The sequence below is a fragment of the Chinchilla lanigera genome, unplaced genomic scaffold (assembly GCF_000276665.1).
Source record: "Chinchilla lanigera isolate Chin_1 unplaced genomic scaffold, ChiLan1.0 scaffold00050, whole genome shotgun sequence".
NCBI lineage: Eukaryota > Metazoa > Chordata > Mammalia > Rodentia > Chinchillidae > Chinchilla > Chinchilla lanigera.
Genome location: NW_004955451.1, coordinates 13,068,309 through 13,089,770, shown reverse-complemented (window position 1 = coordinate 13,089,770; position 21,462 = coordinate 13,068,309). Strand labels below are relative to the sequence as shown.

The 21,462-nt window shown below is 51.0% G+C and overlaps 2 protein-coding genes across 2 annotated transcripts in view; one reads left to right on the top strand and one right to left on the bottom strand.

Annotated features, from left to right (window-relative positions):
* Nfe2l1 (nuclear factor, erythroid 2-like 1) overlaps positions 1-1,091 on the top strand; it is a gene marked incomplete in the record, with an annotated part of 11,160 nt that extends 10,069 nt beyond the window's left edge. Inside the window, 1 exon segment of the mRNA XM_013519413.1 lies at positions 18-1,091.
* Positions 1,092-6,077: 4,986 nt separating this feature from the next.
* Positions 6,078-21,462, bottom strand: part of Cbx1 (chromobox homolog 1) — a 17,066-nt gene continuing 1,681 nt past the window's right edge. The window contains exons 2-5 of the mRNA XM_005394249.2: positions 11,498-11,674; positions 11,065-11,242; positions 10,468-10,562; positions 6,078-7,515 (exon numbers count right to left, since the gene is read on the bottom strand). Coding sequence (XP_005394306.1) covers positions 7,371-7,515; positions 10,468-10,562; positions 11,065-11,242; positions 11,498-11,637 — 558 coding nt within the window. The 5' untranslated portion in view covers positions 11,638-11,674 and the 3' untranslated portion in view covers positions 6,078-7,370. The remainder of the gene's footprint in view (positions 7,516-10,467; positions 10,563-11,064; positions 11,243-11,497; positions 11,675-21,462) is intronic.

Here is a 21,462-nt window from a genome sequence, read left to right as displayed (position 1 = left end):
CCGGCGGGAGGGCAGCCGCCGCCGTGTGGCTGGCGCGGAGGAAGTGTGTGGAGGGACGTGAGGGCAGGTGGCGGGAGGGAGCGGAGCGGAGGAGGGCGGGAAGCTCGGTGTGTGGAGCGGGAAGGAAGGAGACCCGAGGCGCCATGGCGGTGAGAGCAGCGGGGCTCCCCGCCGGGGTCCGCAGAGCGGGGGCGGGCCCGAGGCTCCCCTCGCTGTCCTTGCGCTTGGGTGTCCCTCAGGGAACCGGGCCTGTTGGGTTGCAGTGGAGCGCGAGCCGGCGACCCTGGCTCGCTGGGTGAGGGCCCCGGGGCAGGGGAGCGGAGCGGCCCCAGCACGCGCATGTCCACTGCCTGCCACTGCCGCCTCGCGCCGTGCCCCCGCCGTCCCATCAGCCTGCATGGAATCGCTGCACTGTCCATCCCCATCCTGCCTGGTCCCGGAGCCCGGGAGGGTCCTGGCCGCGGTGCCGGGGCGGGGAGGGCGCGGGGAGCGGGGTGGCACGCACAGGCGCGGTGCCCCAGCCGCGTGGGCCTTAGCGTCCCTTGCTTCGACGCGCCCCCAGGGCCAGGGCCGGTGCCGCCACCGCTAGGGTCTAGCGTGCTCGTGTTGCGTGAGAGGAGATGCCCCAGTCTTCAAAGCTGCTAAATGTTCTCTTTGCCATAAAGACTCCGTGTAACTGTGCGGACACTTGGGATGTTTCTGCTCGGCCCGGGGTCTGGTCTGGGTTTCTTTCCGGGAGAAGGGGAAGTGCATGGTGTGGGCTGAGCGTGCCCTCCCCAGACCCCGGCCGGCTCTAGCCGGCCTCCTGGAGGGCCGCCCGGGTGGGGCCGGGTCGCTGCAGGCCGCGGTGTGGCGGTGGGGCCGTGTTGGTGACTGCTGACCACTCAGGGCGCCTGCCCAGGCCGCGGGAGGGCCGGGGGGCGCTGAGCCTTGCCCGGAGAAGGCTCCCCGCCGAGCGGCAGGGACGAGGGGGCAGAGCCTGGGAGTGCTTTTTATAAATTATTTTCCTCGTAGATTTTATTTTTAATTTATCTCTGACCTGCCAGGGAGAGGAGAAGAGAGGAGAGAGAGAGATGCTGTGAGCACATGACAAAATAAAATAAAATAAAATGGATGATTCATTCTCAAGTGCAGTTTTTCCCCACTTGGATTCTCGTCAAGTGAGGCCGTGCTGGGGAGCCGGGGCTGGCAGGAGAGGAGGGGGCAGTCCTGGCACGGCGGAGCCGTCCGGAGGCGCTGCCCGCCAGCCCGCCTCGCCTGTGCGCCTGCCGCGGGCTGCAGGGTGCGCACCCGTGGCCGCAGCGGCCCTTCCCGCCGCACGGCTGCAGGCGCTCGCCTTAGGGTCACCGCGCTGCCCGTCGCCGAGAGCCTGGCCGCAGGACAGGCCCTGCAGTGTAGGACTGGAGATAACCTCCCGAAATGGAAGGGGTCTCCCTCAAATCAGACCACTGAGAGGAGGGCTTGCGGTGCAGCCTGGAATCGCAGCCCTTCGGGAGGCCAAAGCAGGCGGAGCACAGGGTCCAGCCCACCAAAACCAGCCCCCTGCGGTGACCCCAGCCCTGGGGGCGGAGGCTTTGGGCCGCCTCTGGGTGCAGGCTGCAGCCCGGGGCCCACCTCCAGGTGGGGGCTTACTGGGAACATGGCGTCTTCCGTGACTGCTGCTGTGAGCGTGCGCTCCCAGGAACGTGTGCCGCCCGCCGGGCACTGGCCTTCAGTGCTGCTAGAGCACCCGCGGTGGGGTTCAGTTTGGCAGCGTTATCTCCGGTTTCTGCCTTAAGCTCACCGGGCTCCCGCGCTCCCGCCTCTGGTGGTGAGGGTTTGTCATTGCCAAAAGGAGCGCTTTCCTGACCGGCGGTCGGTCACGTGTGGACCTCGGTGTGTGGAGGGCTGGGGGTGGAACTCAGCCTGGGCGCGCCTGGCCAGTGCTTTACGAGCTGCACCCCCAACCCTTCACACTGTTTTACGTTTTTAAGTTGTCCAGGCTGGCCTTTCAACTTGCACTCTTCCTGCCTCAACCTCTGTGGTAGCTAGGATTATAGGCCTGACCTAAAACTTGATTGTTAAAAGGGGAAAAAAAAAATCCTAAATTTGGAAAATACGCTGAATTTTGTGTTTTGAGACATTGTATGTATATGTAGCCCAGGCTCACTAGGATCCTTCTGCCTCAGCCTCCTCAGTTGGTGAGCCCTGCTGCGGCAGGTAGAGCGTTTTCTGCTTGGAAGGCCATCTGAGGGCTCAGGCCTGGGCACCGCCGCTGCCATTAACCCTGCTCAGGCCGGAAGTGAGGGGCAGTTCCGGCACACGCGGGGTGACCCGCTTGGGTGAGCTGGGAAGCGTGCCTGGCCCTGGCCTCCGCAGCGCGTGGCTTCAGTGTGAAGGAGACGGTGCAGACTCCATCGGCCTGCCTGGCGCTTCCCCACCAAGCTGGTGCTGGAGACACTCAGCACCCGGGAAGCAGTGGTCCAGAGACAGCCTCGGAATATGGCATGGGGACAGCCTCCAGGGCCAGCCCAGCGCTGCAGGGGCAGCTGAGCAGCAGGAGTCACACACATCTCCACGGAGCCCTGCCTCTGCCAGGCTTGTCCCCGACCTAGCATCCTGGCTGAGTCAGACTTCTCCGTGCTTCACTTTCTCTCCGGCACACAGCTGGAGGCAGCACTTTGCAGAGAATCAGTGTCCTCACCCCACCTTCCGACTTCTGCCAATCTAGCACTCTGGGAGGCCGAGGCAGGAGGAATGAAGGCTCAAGTCCAGGCAACTTGAAGATAGCCTTTCTCAGCGTAAAGGTCCTGGGTTCAGTCCCCAGTATGGCAGGTGTTGGAGGAGACTGCTGGCTCCCTGGGTGCGGGTGCTAAGATAGGAATCACAAGTTCAAGGCCATCTGGGCTACGCTGCCAGATCCTGTCTCAAAAATCCACAACCACAAGAAAACCTGCAGGCACTGACCTCGGGCAACCGTTCACAAGCTCACACCCACAGTGTTTTGGGTACAGCCTGGTGCCCAGGTGGAGCACGACGTCTGTTCCTGAACTGATGCTATCTGCACACAAATTCAGGAACTGGATGCGGCTGGCGGCCGGAGCGCATCTTCCCAGCCAGCGTGCTTTTCCATCGTGGGACCTGTGCTTGGTTGTCCGGGGTGGTCAAGCCGTTTCCTGTCACGGACCCATTTAGCTGTGAGATGTGGGAACTGCCATCTCGTCAGGGTCCCAAGACGCACTGCCTTTTCACCTTTATCACACAGGCAGTCACCGTCTCCACCTCAGGTTCTAAACTTCACAGTGTGCGGGGAGCCAAGGGAGCCGGGGTGCAGGCGAAACCTAAGGCCTCAGGCCTACACCTGTCGGCGTCTTCCCAAGCCTGTGCTGGTCGAGTCTGCGGCACAGGTTGTCTCGGGAGGACTTGGCATGGGAGTGCGCCGAAGAGGGCAGAAGCCCCGGTCCCCTTTTGGGTGTACAACAGCCACAGAGCGGTTAACCCTGCTGCTTTTCCAGCCGAGTTTGCATAACAGACAGAGGCTGATAGTCCTGGTGAAAGCCCAAAGCCTCCTCGCTTGGCCTTTCAGCTAAGGAAAGGAGCTGGCGCTCCGTGGTGTTTTTGCTTTTTTGTGTCAGTGTTTTGAGATGTCCCACTATGTAGTCCAGCCAGGCTTTGAACTCGCCGTGTAGCCAGGCTGGACTCGAGCTTGCAGTGCTGCTCCTGCCTCGGCCCTGCAAATGCTGGGCTGACAGGTGTGCCCCGCCGCGTTAGCTCCCCTTTGTTCCCCTTTGTGCTAAACACAAGTCTGATGAATACACTTGACTTGATGTTCACCCTCCAGGGGCCGAGGTGATAGCAAAGGCCAGGCATCCCAAAATGGCCCAGCCAGACCTCAGGCCACACGCACCGCGGCCTGGCCGGCTTGGTCAGGGCCGACCAAGACCTAGGAATCCACTGTGGGAAGCACCATACACACCAAGCTCAGTGAGTATTTTAACATGGGCTATTTAAACAGAGACGGAAGAACTGCCTGCGCATATTCCAAATTTCCTATTTCAGCCTGGCCTGCTGGCCTCAGCCAGTGCACGCCTCATCCCGCAGGGGTTTATTTCAGATTTTGTCGCTATACAGCCTTCAGCAGTTTCTTCAGTGGGAAGCTCAACAAGGTCAAGATCAAGATCAATTCCAGGCCATCACATCGCGCTCAGTATCCTCATGCTCAACACGCTGGGGGCGCAGCAGGACCCTCGGAGACGGCAGAGCCGCTCACAGCCGTGCCCGGGTGCTGTGCTGACCACAGACCCGAGCCAGCCATCCTGGCGTGGACATGCAGCCTGTCCCACGCGTGGGCACGCACCCACTGCCTCCTGTGCTGAAAGCCAAGACTTTTGCCAAGCCAGACGCTGGTAGGTAGTGACAAGCACAGGTGCACCAGGTAACAACATTTCAGGGCCGTGAGCCAAGACTCCACAGCACGTAGCCCGACGTCTGCACACCCGCGGCCCCGCCGCCAGCGCACACCTTGGAGCATAGCCTGTGGCCACCTGACTTGCTCATAGTTTGGATCCAGAGGCGAAAGCCCTGGGCCTGTCTTAGTTGGGTCCAGTTGGCCGCGTTAGGCGAGAGGGTCCTCACGAGAAGACCCAGCTCACATTACCGGGATAACCTGGCTCTCCTGTGGCAAGAGATGTGGATGCCAGAAATTGTGTTGGAGTAGCAACGCCCTTGTTTGCCCTTTACTGTGAGGGACTGCTCTGTAAGGCAGACTTGCGGTCGCAGAGCCGTGAAGATCTGCTGACACGCGTGGACAAGCAGCAGACGGCAAGCTCCGGGACGGGGACCGCCACAGACCCGAGTGCTAGAGTGGTCTCGGCACATCTGAAAGCCCGGACCCACACTGTCATGCCGGCAGTGGTGCACAATGGGTTCCAGCCTCTGGGAGGCTGGGGCAAAAGGACTTTGGAGTTTTGAGGCCAGTTTGGGGAAGCACCAATCACTGAGCGCTTTCCTTTTATAAAAATGACATAAACTATGTCCCATTTTGGCTGTAAAATTACAGGTAATGTTAAGGAACTAGACAAAGTGGGGCACAGCAGCGCACACTTGTAATACCAACACTCAGATAACTGAAGTTAAATGCCAGCCTGGACTACATAGCAAGACGCTGTCTCAAAAAACCAAAGTTGACACAAGTGCTTGCCTGGCAAGCGCAAGGTCCTGAGTTCAATTCCTGGTACCAAAAAAAAACAAAACAAAACGAAAAAGAGGGCTGGGCATATAGCTCAGGGGCATAGCACCTGCCTGTCAAGTGCAAGGTCCTGAGTTTGATTCCCAGTGCCAAAAAACAACAAAAAGAAAAAAAATTGCCAGGGATATAGCTCAACAGCGTAAGTGCTTGCCTGGCAAGCCGGAGGTCATGAGTTCAATTCCTGGTACCAAAAAAGAAAAAAAAACTGACCATATTTTAATTCAGTGCTAAAACAGTGCAATTCCTGAAAACTGGAGGTGATTTAACCAATGCCATACAAGCTGTTCTACACGATAGGGCCCTAAACCTGTCTTGTAAAACCCACATTTCTAAATACTGTACATGTATCAGGTAACCCGCAGCAATCCTCAGCAACGCGGCAATGTATCAATGACGCTTTTTTTTGGTACCGGGAACTGAACTCACGACCTCGTGCTTGCTGGGCAGGCACTGTGCTGCTGAGCTACATCCCCAGCCCGGTGTGACAGTCTTTACAATCCCCACAGCAACTATAAATGCTCCGTAAGTCTGTATCCTAAAGTAGCATCAAGAGCTGGGTGTGGGGGTGCAACCTGTAATCCCAGCTACCCCAGAGGCTAGGCAGGAGGATTGAAAGTTTGAGGCCAACTCTAGCAACTTAATGAGACCCTGTCTCAAAGGGCTGGGAGGTGGGTAGCTCTGACTTCCTGGTTCAGCCACCAATACTGGAGAGAATGAATTCAGGCCAAGCACCAGATTTTCAAGCCTAGTGTTCAACAAATAAAACCATCCAGTGTGAAAGCTAGTTCCAACAGGTGCAATCCACAAGGCAATAATAAAAATTTCTGGTAAGACTTAATCAAGACACAAATCGGATTATAAATCTATACTTTTATTACGACAAAAACTGACAGTGTAGTATGAAGTTTACATTTAAAGAAAAATTTCACAGAAATCTAACACATGCCTAAAAAGACTTTACAATGTAGCTCAAGACAATGTCAAGAACTGCTGGATCTCATAATTGAAGGCAGAGCATTTTGGGTAGCAGTGTTAACGCTCAAGTTTTTTTCCCCCCCGAAAATTGGCTTTGTGTTTTAAACTGAACCACTGCTCCAATGTGAAAGGTAATCTCCTGAGACCAGGGCTTCTGAAATCGCTCCACCTTTGAACGGACACAATGAAGTTTGTGCTGTCAGTGACTGAACTCTTGTCACTAATGATTTCAGAACTCCAAGCTCAAAATCCCAAGGCCCCAAATCTCTACCCTAAGAATCTGGGCCACACTGTCCCCAGCTCTGCTCCCCTCCTCAGCCCTCCCCTAGCACTTCCGCCGTGGCGTGGATGGACAAGCAGCTGTCCTGTCCTAACTTCCTGGTGGGAGAGAAAGGGCCTCTCGTCTAACCGAAGAATTAGCACCGCTGAGACGGGAGGGTCTGCCTGGGGATGCGCCCCGGGGTTCCCGCCTCAGTCTGTCTCCGTCTCCACAATGGCTGCTTTGGTAACTTAGGAGCCGCTCAGTCCTTGGGGACAGCGCTCAGGCCCCACCGGGACCCTGGGCTGGGGGGTTTCGGGCATTCACAGCTTCTAACCAGTCTCTCTCAGTCCCCATTTAGGGTGCCAATGACAGTTTTTGAGAAGGTAAAATATTCTGAACATAGAACCAAATCATTAAGTTGTTCTGTCCACTGTTCACCACTTCCCTACTCAGGGCCCACACTGTCATCAGAACAGCCCTCCCGACTCCCTCCCGCCCGCCCCCCCAAATAATACACCAGGAATAGCCGAAAACTACACACATGCTACGCTGTAAAAATGTGGCGTGAACACTATCGGGAAGAAGGCTGTGGGTTGCGGAGATGCTCTTTGAAGACGACAGTATCTTTCTGCTCCCACGCACCCGCTCCTGCAAGTTCTGTCCTTCACAGAAGGCCCTTTGCCGGCCAGCAAAGCACAGAGTGGCCGCAGTGACCGCCGCCCTGCCTGGGCGGGTGCGCCCGCACAGCTGGAGCGGCTGGTCAGCACCCGGGCTGCAGCAGGCATGGAAACGATACTGGCTCTTCAAAGGACATCTTCCCAAGCCACCTGTGCGGTATCTGGACAAGCAGAGTGCCTTCCTTCCCCCTGGAGACCCAGCCGGAGGCGACGGGCTGGTCCCCAAGGTTTAGTTCTTGTCGTCTTTTTTGTCGTCATCCTCCGAGGGGTAGGAGTGCCACGTCAGCCGCTCCTCGTAGAAGGAGATGACAACCTGTGGGCACTTGACGTTCGCCTCCTTGGCAGGGACCAGGTCGGCCTCATCGGAGTTCTTCCTGCAGACAAAAGCACAGAGACTCTGAACCAAGCTGGTGGCACATGGCACAAACCACCCAGGGCCGGGCTTACAACCCAGATGCGGGACCAGGCTCGGAGGGTGAAAATGTGGCCCCCAAAGCCTTAGCAGCCCTGTAGTCATGTGACAACGGGGAGACCCCCCCCCCCCGACACTCTGTTGTAAATCCCCTCAGAGATGGGTCTTGTTTACTTCTTTGGGAAAAAGTCTTGCTTTAGCTCAGGCTGGCCTTGAACTTCGGTATCTGGGGAATCTTTGTCAAAATCTAGGTTGCTGACTCAGTTCCATCTGAACTCCTAAGAAAGTTAACAAAAAAAACCCCAAGACCCTGTAGATGAATCTCCTGCCTCAGCCTCTCAAGCAAATGAGATTATAGGCACATGCCACTATAGCCAGCTTTTCCCGAATTTTTTTTTTCTTTTCCCCCCAAGTTATTTTTTTGTACCGGGAATGGAACTTAGGACCTTGCACCTGCCAGGCAGGCGCTGGTACCACTGAGCTGTATCCTCGGCCCCCTGTCCAGCCCTTTAGTTTTATCCTGAAGCTCTGGCTACATCACCACGTTACCAAACTGGGTTCCAATTTGCAACCATCCTTGCCTCAGCCCCCCAGAATGCTGACGTTTAAGGCATGTGCCACGGTGCCTGGCAAGGTCACTTTTAAAAGTAAACTTGGTTTTATAACTAACATGTTTTCTGGGGAGGGAGTCTTCTGAGACAGGGTCCTGATATATAGTCCAGGCTGGTCTTGAATTCATACTGTTCCTCCTGCCTTAGCCTCCAGTGTCCTGGGGTTACAGGTGTGTACACCACCAAGCCCAGCTGTTAATACTTCATCTTAACTTGTGGATGCCAAAGAAAGGGATGCAATCTTAAGCAATACAGAGATAATACCGTAACTCAGACCAGGCACACACACAGAAAAGCACATTCTAACTGCACTTACTTATGAACTCCTCCCTCTTTCTTCCATATGCAGCCCGTTGGAAATGAGCTTTTCTCAAATACAGGCCAGCAAGCGCCAGTTAAAAGAGGGCCAGATGTAGGATGCACGGATGGCCACGGCATATGCCTGTACGTCCAGCACTTAGGGAGGCTGAAGCAGGAAGAATGCCAAGCTTGAGCCCAGCCTGAGCAATTTATGAAACCCTGTCTCAAAAAATGTGGATGGGTGGGCAGGCTGGAGGCACTGTTCAGGGCTGGGTTCAATCCCCGGCCGGTACTGGCGAGAAAAAGAAATAGAAAAAAGGCCAGGTGTAGTGACGCACACATGCAGTCCCTGCACTCAGGAGACTGAGGCAGGAGGATTGCTGCTGAGTTTGAGCACAGCCTGGGCTACATAGTTCAGGGACAGCTTGCACTACATAGCAAGACTGTCTCAAAAAAAAGCAAGAAAGAAAACAGAGCTAGTGACACAGGCCTTTTTAGTGGTGCTGGTCAGGCCTCTCCAGCCATCTTCTTTTTCAACTCTGGGGAATGACCCCAGGGCCTCCCATATACTAGGCAAACACTTTAGTGCTGAGCTACAGGGGCTCCCCCAGCTGGGCTCGAACTTTTAACTCTCCTGGGTTGGGTCATAGACCCAGAGCGGAGTTTCAGAAGGCCCAGACCCACAGAAAGACAAAGCCATGAAAGCGCTACCTTCCTCCGCCTTCGCTAGAATCATTCCTGCCTGTGCTGATTTAGTTTGTGTTCTTTTCTTTGGTGCTGCGGAATGAAGAGGACCTGCCTGAGCACACCTCCTCCCTTCAGTGTGTATGTTACAGACAATAAGACCTGGCACGGAGGAAAAGAGCAGGCACAAACATCTTCAACTAGGAAGACAAAGGGAAGAAGGGCTTCTTTTTCGGTACAGGGTAACGACGTCAAGCTGCTTTGTAGTCAGGTGCGGCACAGGTGTGATGTTCTGTCACCAACAAAGCTCGTGTATGACAGTGGCCTCATACAGGAAGGGAGCTTAAAACTCCTACTACCCAGCGACACCGCGGTACAGCACTCCTCAGGGACCCGCGGTGATGCTGGTGTAAGTGAATCTACTCGACCCTCAGGCACACCAAGGCACAGCAACACGGTCTGCTCGGCGCACAGTATGCGACAACGCACGGAGAAGCTGCGCGCTCCTTCCGCTGAGACTAAGACAGTTGTGGCACTGCGTGCCGTGACGGCATCGAGGACTATGTGGCGAGATGTAGAGCACGTTCTGTGGTGGCTGTGCAACAACGAAATGGCCTAACCACGCACTTCTTTTTGTTTTTGAGGCAGAGTCTTGTCATTTGTCGCTCAGGTTGGCCTTAAAGTCGAGGCAACCCTCTTGCCTCAGCCTCCTAAGTGCTGGGATTAAAGGCACACACTCCCCATACCCGGCTAATAACGCGTCCTCAGATGTTGCCCTGTAATTAAGGGATGCATGCCTGTATTACTACCACTAGCATTTGTATTTTAATGGGCAAAAAGCAGACTCATGGGATCGACAGTAAAAAGGCCTTGCTGACCCCTGCTGGCTGATCCTGGAATTGCAGAATCTGCAGGAATACAATTTTTTTCCTAATCAAAGTTTTGCAGAATTTTTGATTTCGGGCCAGCCCAATCTTTATCAGGAGGAGGTGGAAGAGGAGGGGGTGGAGTCACATTTCATATTTTCCTCCACTTAAAAAACTGAAATATGATTACATCCCAAAGCCTCTCCACTTTATGGATCTTGTTCCCCACCTCAAAACAAAAACACCCCCAAAAACCAAAAAGAGCAAAGCTCTCCCAAGCCTGTGGGTCCCTACCTGTAACTCACGAGTCCAGGCTGGCAGCCAGGCCAAGGGTCACTAGCAAAGGACTATGCCATCCTAGAGCTTTCGGACTGGCACATGGCACTCTGAAGGTCCAGCTTTTTCCTCTGCCTGGAACAGAGGAGTAGAAGGAAGACAGCCAGGCAGACTCACCATTTCATGAGGAACATGAGCTCTCCGCTGGAGTCCGTGGCACCAATAATTCGCTCTGGCTCCAAACCTCGGGCAAAGCCTCGTGGCTTCTCCGACTGAAAACCAGAGGGGGAACAATTTTATCTCAATGGGACTGTGAGCAAGAACAGAGCTACGCTGCCATTTGGTGCCCGTTATAAAAATTCTGCCAGTGTACTTCACTGCCACCCGGGCTCCAGGCAGCGGGCCTTTCGGTCTCTCATGTGTGACGTGGAGCACACCCCGATTACAACATCTGCTCCCCACTCTCTCCATCCTCAAGACAAGTACCCAAAGGCACCGAGTAAGAAGCGCTGACGATCAAAGCGCTGAAAGCCACCTCCTCCAAGGAAGGGCTCCCTCGCCCTTCTGCCTGTCCTGCGCCTGCGCCTGCACCGCAGCCCCGGCGCGAGGGCGAGCCCGGAACTGGGCGAGCACCAGCGCCCTGCGGCGCCCCAGCGCGGGGAGGCAGCTGCTGAGGCCCGCGAGGCCAGGGAGAGCACCGGCCCCGATGCTCAGGCCGTGGCCGCTGGCAGCAGACACCAGGCCGGCGCGCGCTCCCGCCGCCGCCGCTCTTACCTCTTCCTTCTTCTTCTTTGGTTTGCTTTCCTCTCCCTTGTCTTCCGAGTCAGAGTCGGCCTTGCGCTTGCCTCCCTCTGATTTGTCTGTCTCGTGTGCCGTTTTCTGCGACTGCAGGAACTCGGCGATGAGGTCGGGGCAGTCCAGGTTCTCCTCGGGCTCCCACGTGTTGTCCTCACTGAAAGCGGAGGGCACAGCCGGTCACGCTTTGGCTCAGATAGGAACGAGGAGGCGCGTGCGCGTGAGCAGTGAGTACACTCTGAGCTTAGAGACGGCCGTGCAGAAAAGCTGACCACTCCTCTCTGAAGCTGTGGACTGGGCCACAGCGTGCATGCGCGTGCGCACACACGCACAGAGGTGTGCACACACACACAGGCACGCACGGCCCCTCGGGGCGCTCCCGTCCCCCCCGTGGAGCGGAGGCGGCACTTACTCGGAGAAGCCCTTCCACTTGAGCAGGTACTCCACTTTGCCCTTCACCACCCGGCGGTCCAGCACCTTCTCCACCACGTACTCCTCCTCCTCCTCCTCCAGCACCTCCTCCACTTTCTTCTTGTTTTGTTTCTTCCCCATGGTGCCCGCCAGCTTTCTGGTGTGAAGGGTGACGCTGCTGCGGCGGGACAGGAGGAAAAGGCGTCAGGACACACGGGCTGGATGACTCCCTGGATGGTGACAGGACCGGGCCACCACAGGTGACTTTGGTACCGTATGCTGCTTACAGAGTGCTGTGGCTGCTCACTGCCGAAACGGCAAGATGTCTATCCCTGTGTGTCCCCCGCAAACGTCTGCGCCTGGGCCCTGCGATCCAGAAGAGCTCCCGATAACCCCTTGCCATTGAGTATGGCTCTTAAAATACTGCGTTAAATCGAAGTGGGGCTCAGTGGCACACACCTACCATCCCAGCACTCAGTAGGCTGAGGCAGGAGGACCTTGAGATCAAGGCCCGCCTGGGTACATAGTGAGACCTCTCCAAACAAATAACCCTAAATGCTGCATATACGTCAGACTTACACATAATTCTGATACATGCCTTCTTCCATTCTCTGGATGTTTTGCTTTACCTTATAGTGCTGGATTTGAATTTACTGCAGGAACCAGGAAGGTTGAACCCTTTGCATTGAACTATATGCCCAGCCTTTTTATTTTTTGAGGTAGGGTCTTGTTAACTCACAAAGTTGCCCAGGTTGGCCTCAAGCCTGCCATCCTCCTGCCTCAGCCTCCCACAGTGCTGGGACGGCAGGTGTGCGCCGCCACACATGGCTGTCTTCTCACCGATACGTCATCTGTGATGTGGTACAGTCTGCACGGTCGCAAGCTCCTGAGAAGCTCTTTCCCTCAGTCTGCCCTGAACACCAGTAAATACTTACAACTCATAATTCTTTTACATTATGGAAGCTCACAATTTAAAAATATTTATTTCACAATTACTTCTAAGGCTGAGGAATACGCACAAAAATGCCAGAATGACTACAAGTCTTTAAGCTGGAGCACAGCAGTAATTTGGAAAAATGCAGCTACCACAAATAGGATCTCTGTGTATTTATTTTTGTGGGCTTGAACTTAGGGGCACTAGATTATTCTCCAGCCCTTTTGATTTTGAGACAGAGTCTTGTGTTATATTGCCTAGAATGGCTTTGAACTTGTAATCTTCCTGCTCTAGCTGAGATTACAGGCAGGAGGGCTTTGAGTTAGGTGTGGCACATGCCTGTGATCCCAGCCCTTGGACGCTGAGGCAGGAAGATCAAAAGTTCCAGGCCAGCCTGGACTATATAGCAAGACCTAGGCTCAGAACAAAACCAAACTGTATCAATGGGTTGGGCAACATCTAAAGTTTTTCCAGAATGAAAATTCTAGTCCAGCTGGGCATTGTAGTGCATGATTGTAATGCCAGCACCCTGGGAGGCTGAGGCAGGAAGATTGCAAGCTCATGCTTGCCTGGGCAACTTGGTGAGACTCTATCTCAGATTAAAAAATGAGCTGGGGATGTAGATCAGTGTCATGGACCTGGGTTCAAGCCCCAGTTCTGCCCTCCCACAAAAAATTTAGAAGTCCCTGTGAACCTATTATCCTCAGTCTTTCATCCAACTCTAACCTCTGGCAGGCTCAAAGCTTTCTCAGGACCACTTTGTGTCAGTAGATGGCGCTCTGAGATATCAGTAAAACAAAAGTTGACAAAACTGGTTAAAGGACAGGTGGAAGATATTTTAAGACAAGGAGTTACTGCTTGGAAGGAGTTGAGACAGTACCAGTTTGGGACCTCCCTGGTCCCAGAAGATAGGAAGTCAGGGGAGAAGGCTGACAGGGGAATGGGATGGAGAGGGGGAGAAATTCTCCTAAAAATTTTTAAGAAAACAAGCCAGCTATGGTTGTGCACATCTATAATCCCAGAACTCTGGCAGGCTGAAACAAGACTGGAAGTTTGAGTCCAGCCTGAGCAACTGAGCAAGCATTCAAACCTGTCTCAAAATAGAAAGGGTTAGGGATGCAGCACAGAGGGAGGGTCCTGGGTCCAACCCCACTACAGCGATCAGTCAGTCAGACATGTTCCCTCTGTTCCAGGTCCTGCCCCGCACTTATTATACTGGCAGCACTGACAATTACTATACTAGTGACAGCTGGTTCCTAGGGGGCTGTGGTAACGTGCAAGTCTGACTCTACAGTACACATTGCTTTTCGTTGTTTTCCTGTTTTGTTTTTTGTTTTTCTTCCGGTACCAGGAATCGAACTCACAACCTTGCGCTTGCCAGGCAGGCGCTTTTGCCACTGAGCTAAATCCCCAGCCCTCTTTTCGTTCTTTTCTGAGACAGAGTCTCACTATTTAGTCCACGCTAGCCTTGAACTCAAAATCTTCCTGCATTAGCCTCCCAAATGCTGGGATTATAGGCATGCACTGCTGCTACACCCAGCTTGGCACATACAGGACCTCCAACTGTTTACGTGGGTGACACGGCAGTGGTGGGAACCTATGGCACGGGTGCCACAGAGGCCTGTTTGTTTCAATGAAAGCTCTAAAAGGCTCAGTATCGCTGAATTAAGGTTCAACAATGATGTTGTAGACCCCCATATCTAGTTAATTAAGTTGCTATAATTTTTACCTAAATATTTATGAAGTCTGCTACATTTTAAAGTTCCTAGAAAAATATTACTTGGCACTAGGTTTTGTACTTTATTTTTTTGACACAATCTTTTAAAATTTAATTGAAATTAAAAGCTGTAGAGAGCTAGGTGTGGTGGCACACACCTATAATCCCAACACTCAGGAGGCTAAGGCAGGAAGATTGTTGCAAGTTTGAGACCAGCCTGGGCTACAAAGTGAGTTAAAGGTCAGCTTGAACTGCATATTGAGACTCTATCTCAAAAAGACAAAAAAAAAAACAAAACAAAACAAAAAAAAAAAACAAAAAAAAAACCAAGAAACAAAACAAAAAAAAGCTGTAGAATATTGGGAATTAAATTCAGGACCTCAAGCCTGCCAGGCAGGCGCTGCGCCGCTGAGATAAATAGCCAGCCTTGTACTTTAGTTTACCAAATACTGTCAGTTTATTTCTTTTGATCCTTAAAACCACCACCCTTCAAGATAAGCTGTTCCTGTTTCTGCCTCACAAATAGAACAGGTTTTGATTATTAAGTAAGTCGCTTAGGGTCACACAAACGACAGCCTAGCACTTCAATGAGGACCACCAGCAAAGCAAGGCAAGCAGTCCGGCTGCACCACAGTCAGAAGCCCATGCGGAAGACCCCTCTGGCCCGGGGCAGAAAAAGCTCACAGAGGTGTCTGGACATGAGACCTCTCAATAATTTGTCACAGTAAATAAGGAAGAGACTAGTAGTGGTTTTCTTTCATAAAACACCTTCGAAGGTATGAATGTGTTAAAAACCCAATGATTTTTCATTGGTTTGTACTCCTTGTTAATTTTATGACAGCAGGCAGTAACAAAGCTTTTTTTTTTTAAACAACACAGCCTCGAGTTTTGAATCTTTAACTGCAAGCATTAAATGATGCAGAATTTTTGAAGTTAAAAATCTAGCAAGTAAGCTAGACATGGTGGCAAAAGCCTGTAGTCCCAGCTACTCGGGAGTCTGAGGCAGGGGGCAGATGCCAAGGTCAAGACTACGCAGGCCTCAGAGCACACAGGGCATGCTGTCTCTTGTAAGGAAAGTGAGGGACTGGGCTGTGGTTCAGCATAGAATGCATGTTTGAGGCTCCGGAAGCAAGGATCTTTAACCCATAACTCTTTTAAGAAAAGAAAGGGCATTTGTGCTATTCTTCGTCAAACCTTCATTCTGCCCGTGGGAGCCAGAAAATTACAAAAACAAGGCTTCGGCTTTTGCATTTTGAGACAGGGTAGTCTTGAACTCTCCTGCCTCGGTGCCAGACTCACAAGCATGTGCCACTCTGCCCGATGCAATGCTGCCTCTCCAGGGCAGAAGACAGGAGGCCAGCAGACGTTGTCGGACCACTTTGTTTCTGAAGAGTTGCTACTTGTACTGTGAAGGGTATGAGAAGGAACAGAGAAGCCAGTGTGGGTACAGTGCCCAGATGCTACCACAAAACTCTCAGGAACATTCATGAGACCAATTCCTTGCCAGCCTGGAAAATCAAGTTCTACATGCCAAGCCACACAGCAGACCTCCAAAACAGGGCTTTCAGCTGAAGGCTGGGCTAAAGCATCTAACAGGTTGCTCTTAGCCAGTGCAGGGGAGTGTGACTTGGGAGTTCCAGCATGTGGGTAACTGAGGCAGCAAGCTATCTTGAGCCTAGGTGTTCAAGACCAGATGCACACTGCAATGCCAGCACTCTGGGAGGCTGAGGCAGGAGGATAGCAAGCTGGAGGCCAGCCTGGGCAATTTAGCAAGCTAGTAAGTGCCTGTCTCAAGATTTAAAAAAGGGAGCCAGGCGTGGTGGTGCACGCCTGTAATTCCAGCACTCGGGAGGCTGAGGCAGGAGGACTGCTTCGAGTTCAAGGCCAGCCTGGGCTACAAAGGCCAGCCTGAACTGCATAGTGAAACTGTGTCTCCAGGAAAAAAAAAAAAAAAAAAGGGTTGCAGATGCAGCTCAGTGTGAAGGCCTTAGGTTTAGGCCTTAGTATAGCAAAAGCAAGAGAAGTTGGCAAACCAAACTGTTTCCTTTTGTGAACACCAAAAAGTTTATTTTCACTATAACTATTATTATGTAGTAGGTATGAGACAATAAGAAAATGTCTCAATTTCAAAGAAAACCCTGGTATGATTCAGTCTTTAACAATAAGCCCACCGTAAAAAACATTCATACAATGGTTTGGATTATTGAAAAACAAGGTTAAATTTTTTTTTTTTGAGGCAAGGTTTCACTGTGTAGCTGGGCTGGCCTTGAACTTATGGCGATCCTCCTGCCTTGGCCTCCCAATGGCTGGGATTACAGGCATGTGCCATCATGCCCAGCGAGGTCAATTTTCTTGTGATTCAAATATCCTATACTAAAAAAAAAACCCAAAACTTCCTTTATTAGGATATCAGCTACATAAATGAATGGGGTTCATTTTGCTATATCTATACATACATGTAACTTGCTTTGATCATTTCCCCCCTCCCCAAAATAGAAACTCTGAGTTGAGAACATACACTTCTACCTGCATGAGAATCAGAATTGCCTAGAGGGTCTGAAGTTACAGGTAGCTACACCCCACTCCCAATGCAAGAAATCAAATGTATAGTTTTGAAATTTATTTATTTTTTTTATTTTTATTTTTTCTAGTTTTAATGTAGTCAATCAAAGGCCCCTGGCCCACAACTCATGAAAACACGATTTTGTTCCATTTCCACATATATATGCATGCAAAAACAGACACTGTACTTCTTCAGCTTGCCTTTTTATGAGTTGCAATGCATCCCTGCCATTGTTCCATGAAGATCTGCTCTTTTTTTGGGGGGGGCACTGAGGATTGAACCCAGAGACTTTATACTAAATACAGGAGAATCACTGAGTTCAAGGCCAATTTGGGCTACATAGTGAATTCAAGGCCAGCCTGAACTACAAACAAACAATAAATGAACAACAAAAAAATTGAGGCAGGTTCTTACCAAGTGCCTGAATGAATCGTTCAGGGTGGGCTTGAATTTGTAATCTTTCTGCCTCAGCCTCCCACACTACTGGGATTACAGGCATGTTTTCATCATGCCTGGCTAAAATTTCCACTTTTTCAGACAGTTTTTTTTTTGGTCTTTTTGAGACAGGGTCTTGCTATGCAGTTCAGGCTGGCCTTGAGCTCACTTTGTAGCCCAGGCTGGTCTCGAACTTGCAACGATCCTCCTGCCTCAGCCTCACAAGTGCTGGGATTACGGGTGTGCACCACCACACCTGGCTCTAGTCATGCTTCAAAACTGTTTCTACTCTATTATCTGTGGCTATTTGTGAAGCAAATGCTTTCCAGACAGGAAACTTGGACTGAATGGAAAATGTGAACTTGTGCCACTCAAATAGTGAGCATGAGTTTCATTTTCAAAGGAACCCTGGCATATGAATGCGTTTTTAACTGTATCTGAGGTGTGTGCAGACACGTGGCTAACTGTTCTGAGTGTGCTGACACGATGAAACTACAGGTGTAGCTTTGGCTTGAGAGGGTTCAGTAATCTGGCAAATCTTAAGAGGACACAGCATTACCTGAAGAAATTCTTAAGCACTTGGTGAAATCAAAATGATTTTAAGAGGGTCAAGTGTAGGTCCCACTTGCCTACCATGTATTGTGATGACTTCGGGTTCAACACCCAGCGTGGGGGTAGGGTGTGGATTAGAGAGCTAGGCTAGAATTATGACTACACTGGGAACACATATCAAACATTATCCTGTACCCCCGAGAGTCACGCATCACAGCAAAACGAGGGCTGGAGGCCTAGCTTAGTGGTAAAATCTAGCTTGCCTCGCAAGTACCAAGGCCCTGCTCTCCACCCCAGCACTGGGAAGAAAAGGAAGGACAGGGGAGGAAAGGGAGTCCGGGGTAGTGGTGCATGCCTGTAATCCTTGCACTGGGAGACTGAGACAAGAGGGTTAAATTCAAGCCCAACCTCAAAATCAAAAGATAAGAGGGAGCCGGGGTAGCAGCTCAGTACAAAAGCCCTAGGTTCAACCCCAGTACTGAGGGAGGGGGGCAGTAAGACTGTATGTTTGAGAAAAATTATGAGTGTGTTGAATTAAAAACAGAAACAGAAGCATTCACACTTAAGAAAACTCAGTTACTGACACCAACCTCCCCAATGCTACAGTTCTGAGGCCCTGGCGGTACTAGCATATATTATAGTAAAGAGAAAGGCACAATCTCAGACAACTAGGCTGCCCCCTTCTGGCCATCAAATCATAAACACTACAGGCCAGAAAGATTCAATACAAGTCATACAATTCAAATAATGATAGGATCTACATTTTGTTCCTATTTGCATGACTTTTCCAATTAACCCTGGAAAGGCTATTCAGTTTTTCAATAAACACTGCTATTGGGAAATCCTCATTATTCAACTCTATACAAAGGCACTAAAGATTCTTCCTTGCTTTTTTGGCAGTATTGGAGCTTGAATCCAGGCTCTTCAGACTGAACCACAGTGCCAGCCCTTCTTTTGTTTTTCCACACCTCACTCCTTAAAAAAAAGTTTTTTTTTTTAAGTTTTTGAGACAGGGCTGGGTGTGGTGCTGCAAGCCTGTAATCCCAGCACTCAGGAAACTGAGGCAGGAGGAGCCTGTGGAGGATCAGCAGTTCAAACCCTGCCTGAAGGATACGGTGACATCTTGTCTCAAAAAACAGAATTCTGAGACAGTGTCTGGCTTACTTGTCCAGCTGAGATCTTGTGATCTTCCTGCCTCAGCCTCCCAGAGTGCTTGGATTAATGGCATGTGCCACCCTTCCCCTTCAATTCAAAAGGGGGAAAATGGAAATTCAAATGGGCAGCTTCAGCCTGCACATTTCATTTCCCTAAGATGGCTTGGGCAAAGCCCTGTAGGAGTTTCAACAGGGTCACAGTAGAAGGCGTGCCTTGAGAACCAAGGGGTTCCTGTCACTTATTTTGAGACAGGTAGCACTAAGCTGCTGAAATCATACTTGAACTTGCAAACCTCCTGCCTCAGTCTTCTAGAGTCCTGGGGTTACAGGTATGCATGTGCCACCAGGTTTGTTCAGACTGTCTAAAAACACTCAGGATGTGGCTCTGTATAGTAGAGGGCTTGCCTAGTATGCCTGAGGCCCGGAGGTACATCCCCAGATCTTCATGCTTTTTTGTGAAACAGGATCTCACTAAATTGCTTAGGCTGGGCTTACATTTGCAATCCCCCCCCCCCATTCTCCCAGAATGCTGGGATCACAGGTGTGTGACACTGTGCCCAACTTTTTTTTTTGGTACCGTGAATTTAACTCAGGACCTCATGCTTGCCAGGCAGGGGCTGTGCTGCTGAGCTATATCCCAGGTTCCTTGCCCAACTTTTAAAAAAAATTTTTTTTAAAGATCACTTTTGGGGGAGTGGACATGATCACAGTGTTAAAAGTAAATCTGGTTGGTGCCTCAAGGCTGTAATCCCAGTACTAGGAAGGTTGAGTCAGTGGATAAGAGATTTCAAGGCCGGTCTGGGCTACACAGTAGATCCTGTCTTGAAAAACCAACATGTTCTATGCTAGAATGAAACTTGATAGTTTGCAAAATTAAATGCACTAATAAAAACACTTATTGGGGGAAAAAAGATAACTTTTGTTTTAGGGTGCTGGAGATTGAACTCAGGACTCATATATGCTATGCTAGGCAAGGGGTTGACCACTGAGCTACAGCCTCAGTTAAAGATACTTTTAAAACAGAGAATATTCAGTCGATACAGCCTGCTTAACCCAAACCTGGAGCCTAAGTTAAAATGGTCCTTAGCAGTCTGTATGCCTTCCCAGTGTGCAATTCCAGAGCAAGTACAGTGAGCAGAGGTGGGATAAGCATGCCAAGGGAAACGCTTTTACTCTGCCACACCACAAATAAGGTCAACTACTCTATAAATGCACATTATGACACTCTATTGACTAACAAGTGAAGTTCTCAGGATGGATCTCAAAGCCCTATTCATTTATTCATTCATTCCATCTGAATGGTCTACTACGTGTATGGCCTACTATGTGCCATATAAGGACTGAACAGGAGGGATAACTTATTTGGTACACAAAATAGCCATGAGCCTTGTACTCCAAAAATTCTTCACGTTACAGGTATCCCGTATTGAGAAGCGAAGGCAACAAATGTGGTGCTGCATGTTAGCAATCCAGCACTCTGGAGGCCAGGGCAAGAGGACTAGAAGTTTGAGCCTGGCCTCAAACAAGAGGTTTAGTGAGATACTGTCATTGTCTCAAAATAAAAGTGAGAAAGAAAAACAAAAAAGGGCTCTGGGGATACAGTTCAATAGTAGAGCAACCACCTGCTTAGCATGTGTAAGGCTCTGGTTCAATCTCTAGCACCACACACAACAAAAATTATTAAAAAACGAGGCAAGGGTACCCTTACTTCATCTTTAATAAAGAAGCCACAACCATTAGACTAAGCACTGATTACATTTTTAATGAAAAACAATTTAGGCTGCAGCAGCCACTAAAGAAAAATGTTACCACAGGGAAAAACAGAAGTGTGAGGATCTTCCGCTACCCTGGAGGTTCACTGAGATGCAAGTGGTTCCAATGCAGGTGCCTTTCACCTACACCCCTTGCTGGGTGTGGTGGCCCACACTTGTAATCCTAGCACTTGGGAGGCTGAGGTAAAATCGCTGGGAGTTCTCAGCCAGCCTGGGCTAGACAGTGAGTTCAAAGCTAGCCTGAATCACACAGCAAGACCCCGACTTAAAAAAAAGAAAGAACACACAAACAAACAAACCCATCCAAAAACCTTTCAGTACAAGGGAGGGCAGGCTGCATTCACACACCTTGGTCCTTTCAGAACCATTCCACACTGCCCACAGGATTTTTTCTTTTTGGCGGTACTGGGAATTGAACCTGGGACCTCGTATGTCCCCAGCTTTTTTTTGTTTATTTATTTAACAGCACTGGGGATTAAACCCCAGGCCTTTGCATTGAGCTGTATCCCCAGCCTTCCCCCATCCATAGTCTTCCAAAATTGACCAGGATGGGCTCTAACTTGCTATTCCTGCATCAGCCTCCCAGACTGCTGGGACGACAGGAATGTGCCACGGTGCATGGCAGCTGACATGGTTCTTAACACAAATGCTGGCATTTTAACCCTGGCTGGAGGTTCTAGTACAACCTGCTTTTTGTAAATTCCACCTCAACTAAGTTAAAATCATACATGCCTAAATGTAATAGCAATCTATAAAAACTCTTTTCTGGGGCTGGGGATTTAGCTCAGCGGCAAAAGCGCCTGCCTGGCAAGCGCAAGGTCGTGAGTTCGGTTCCCGGT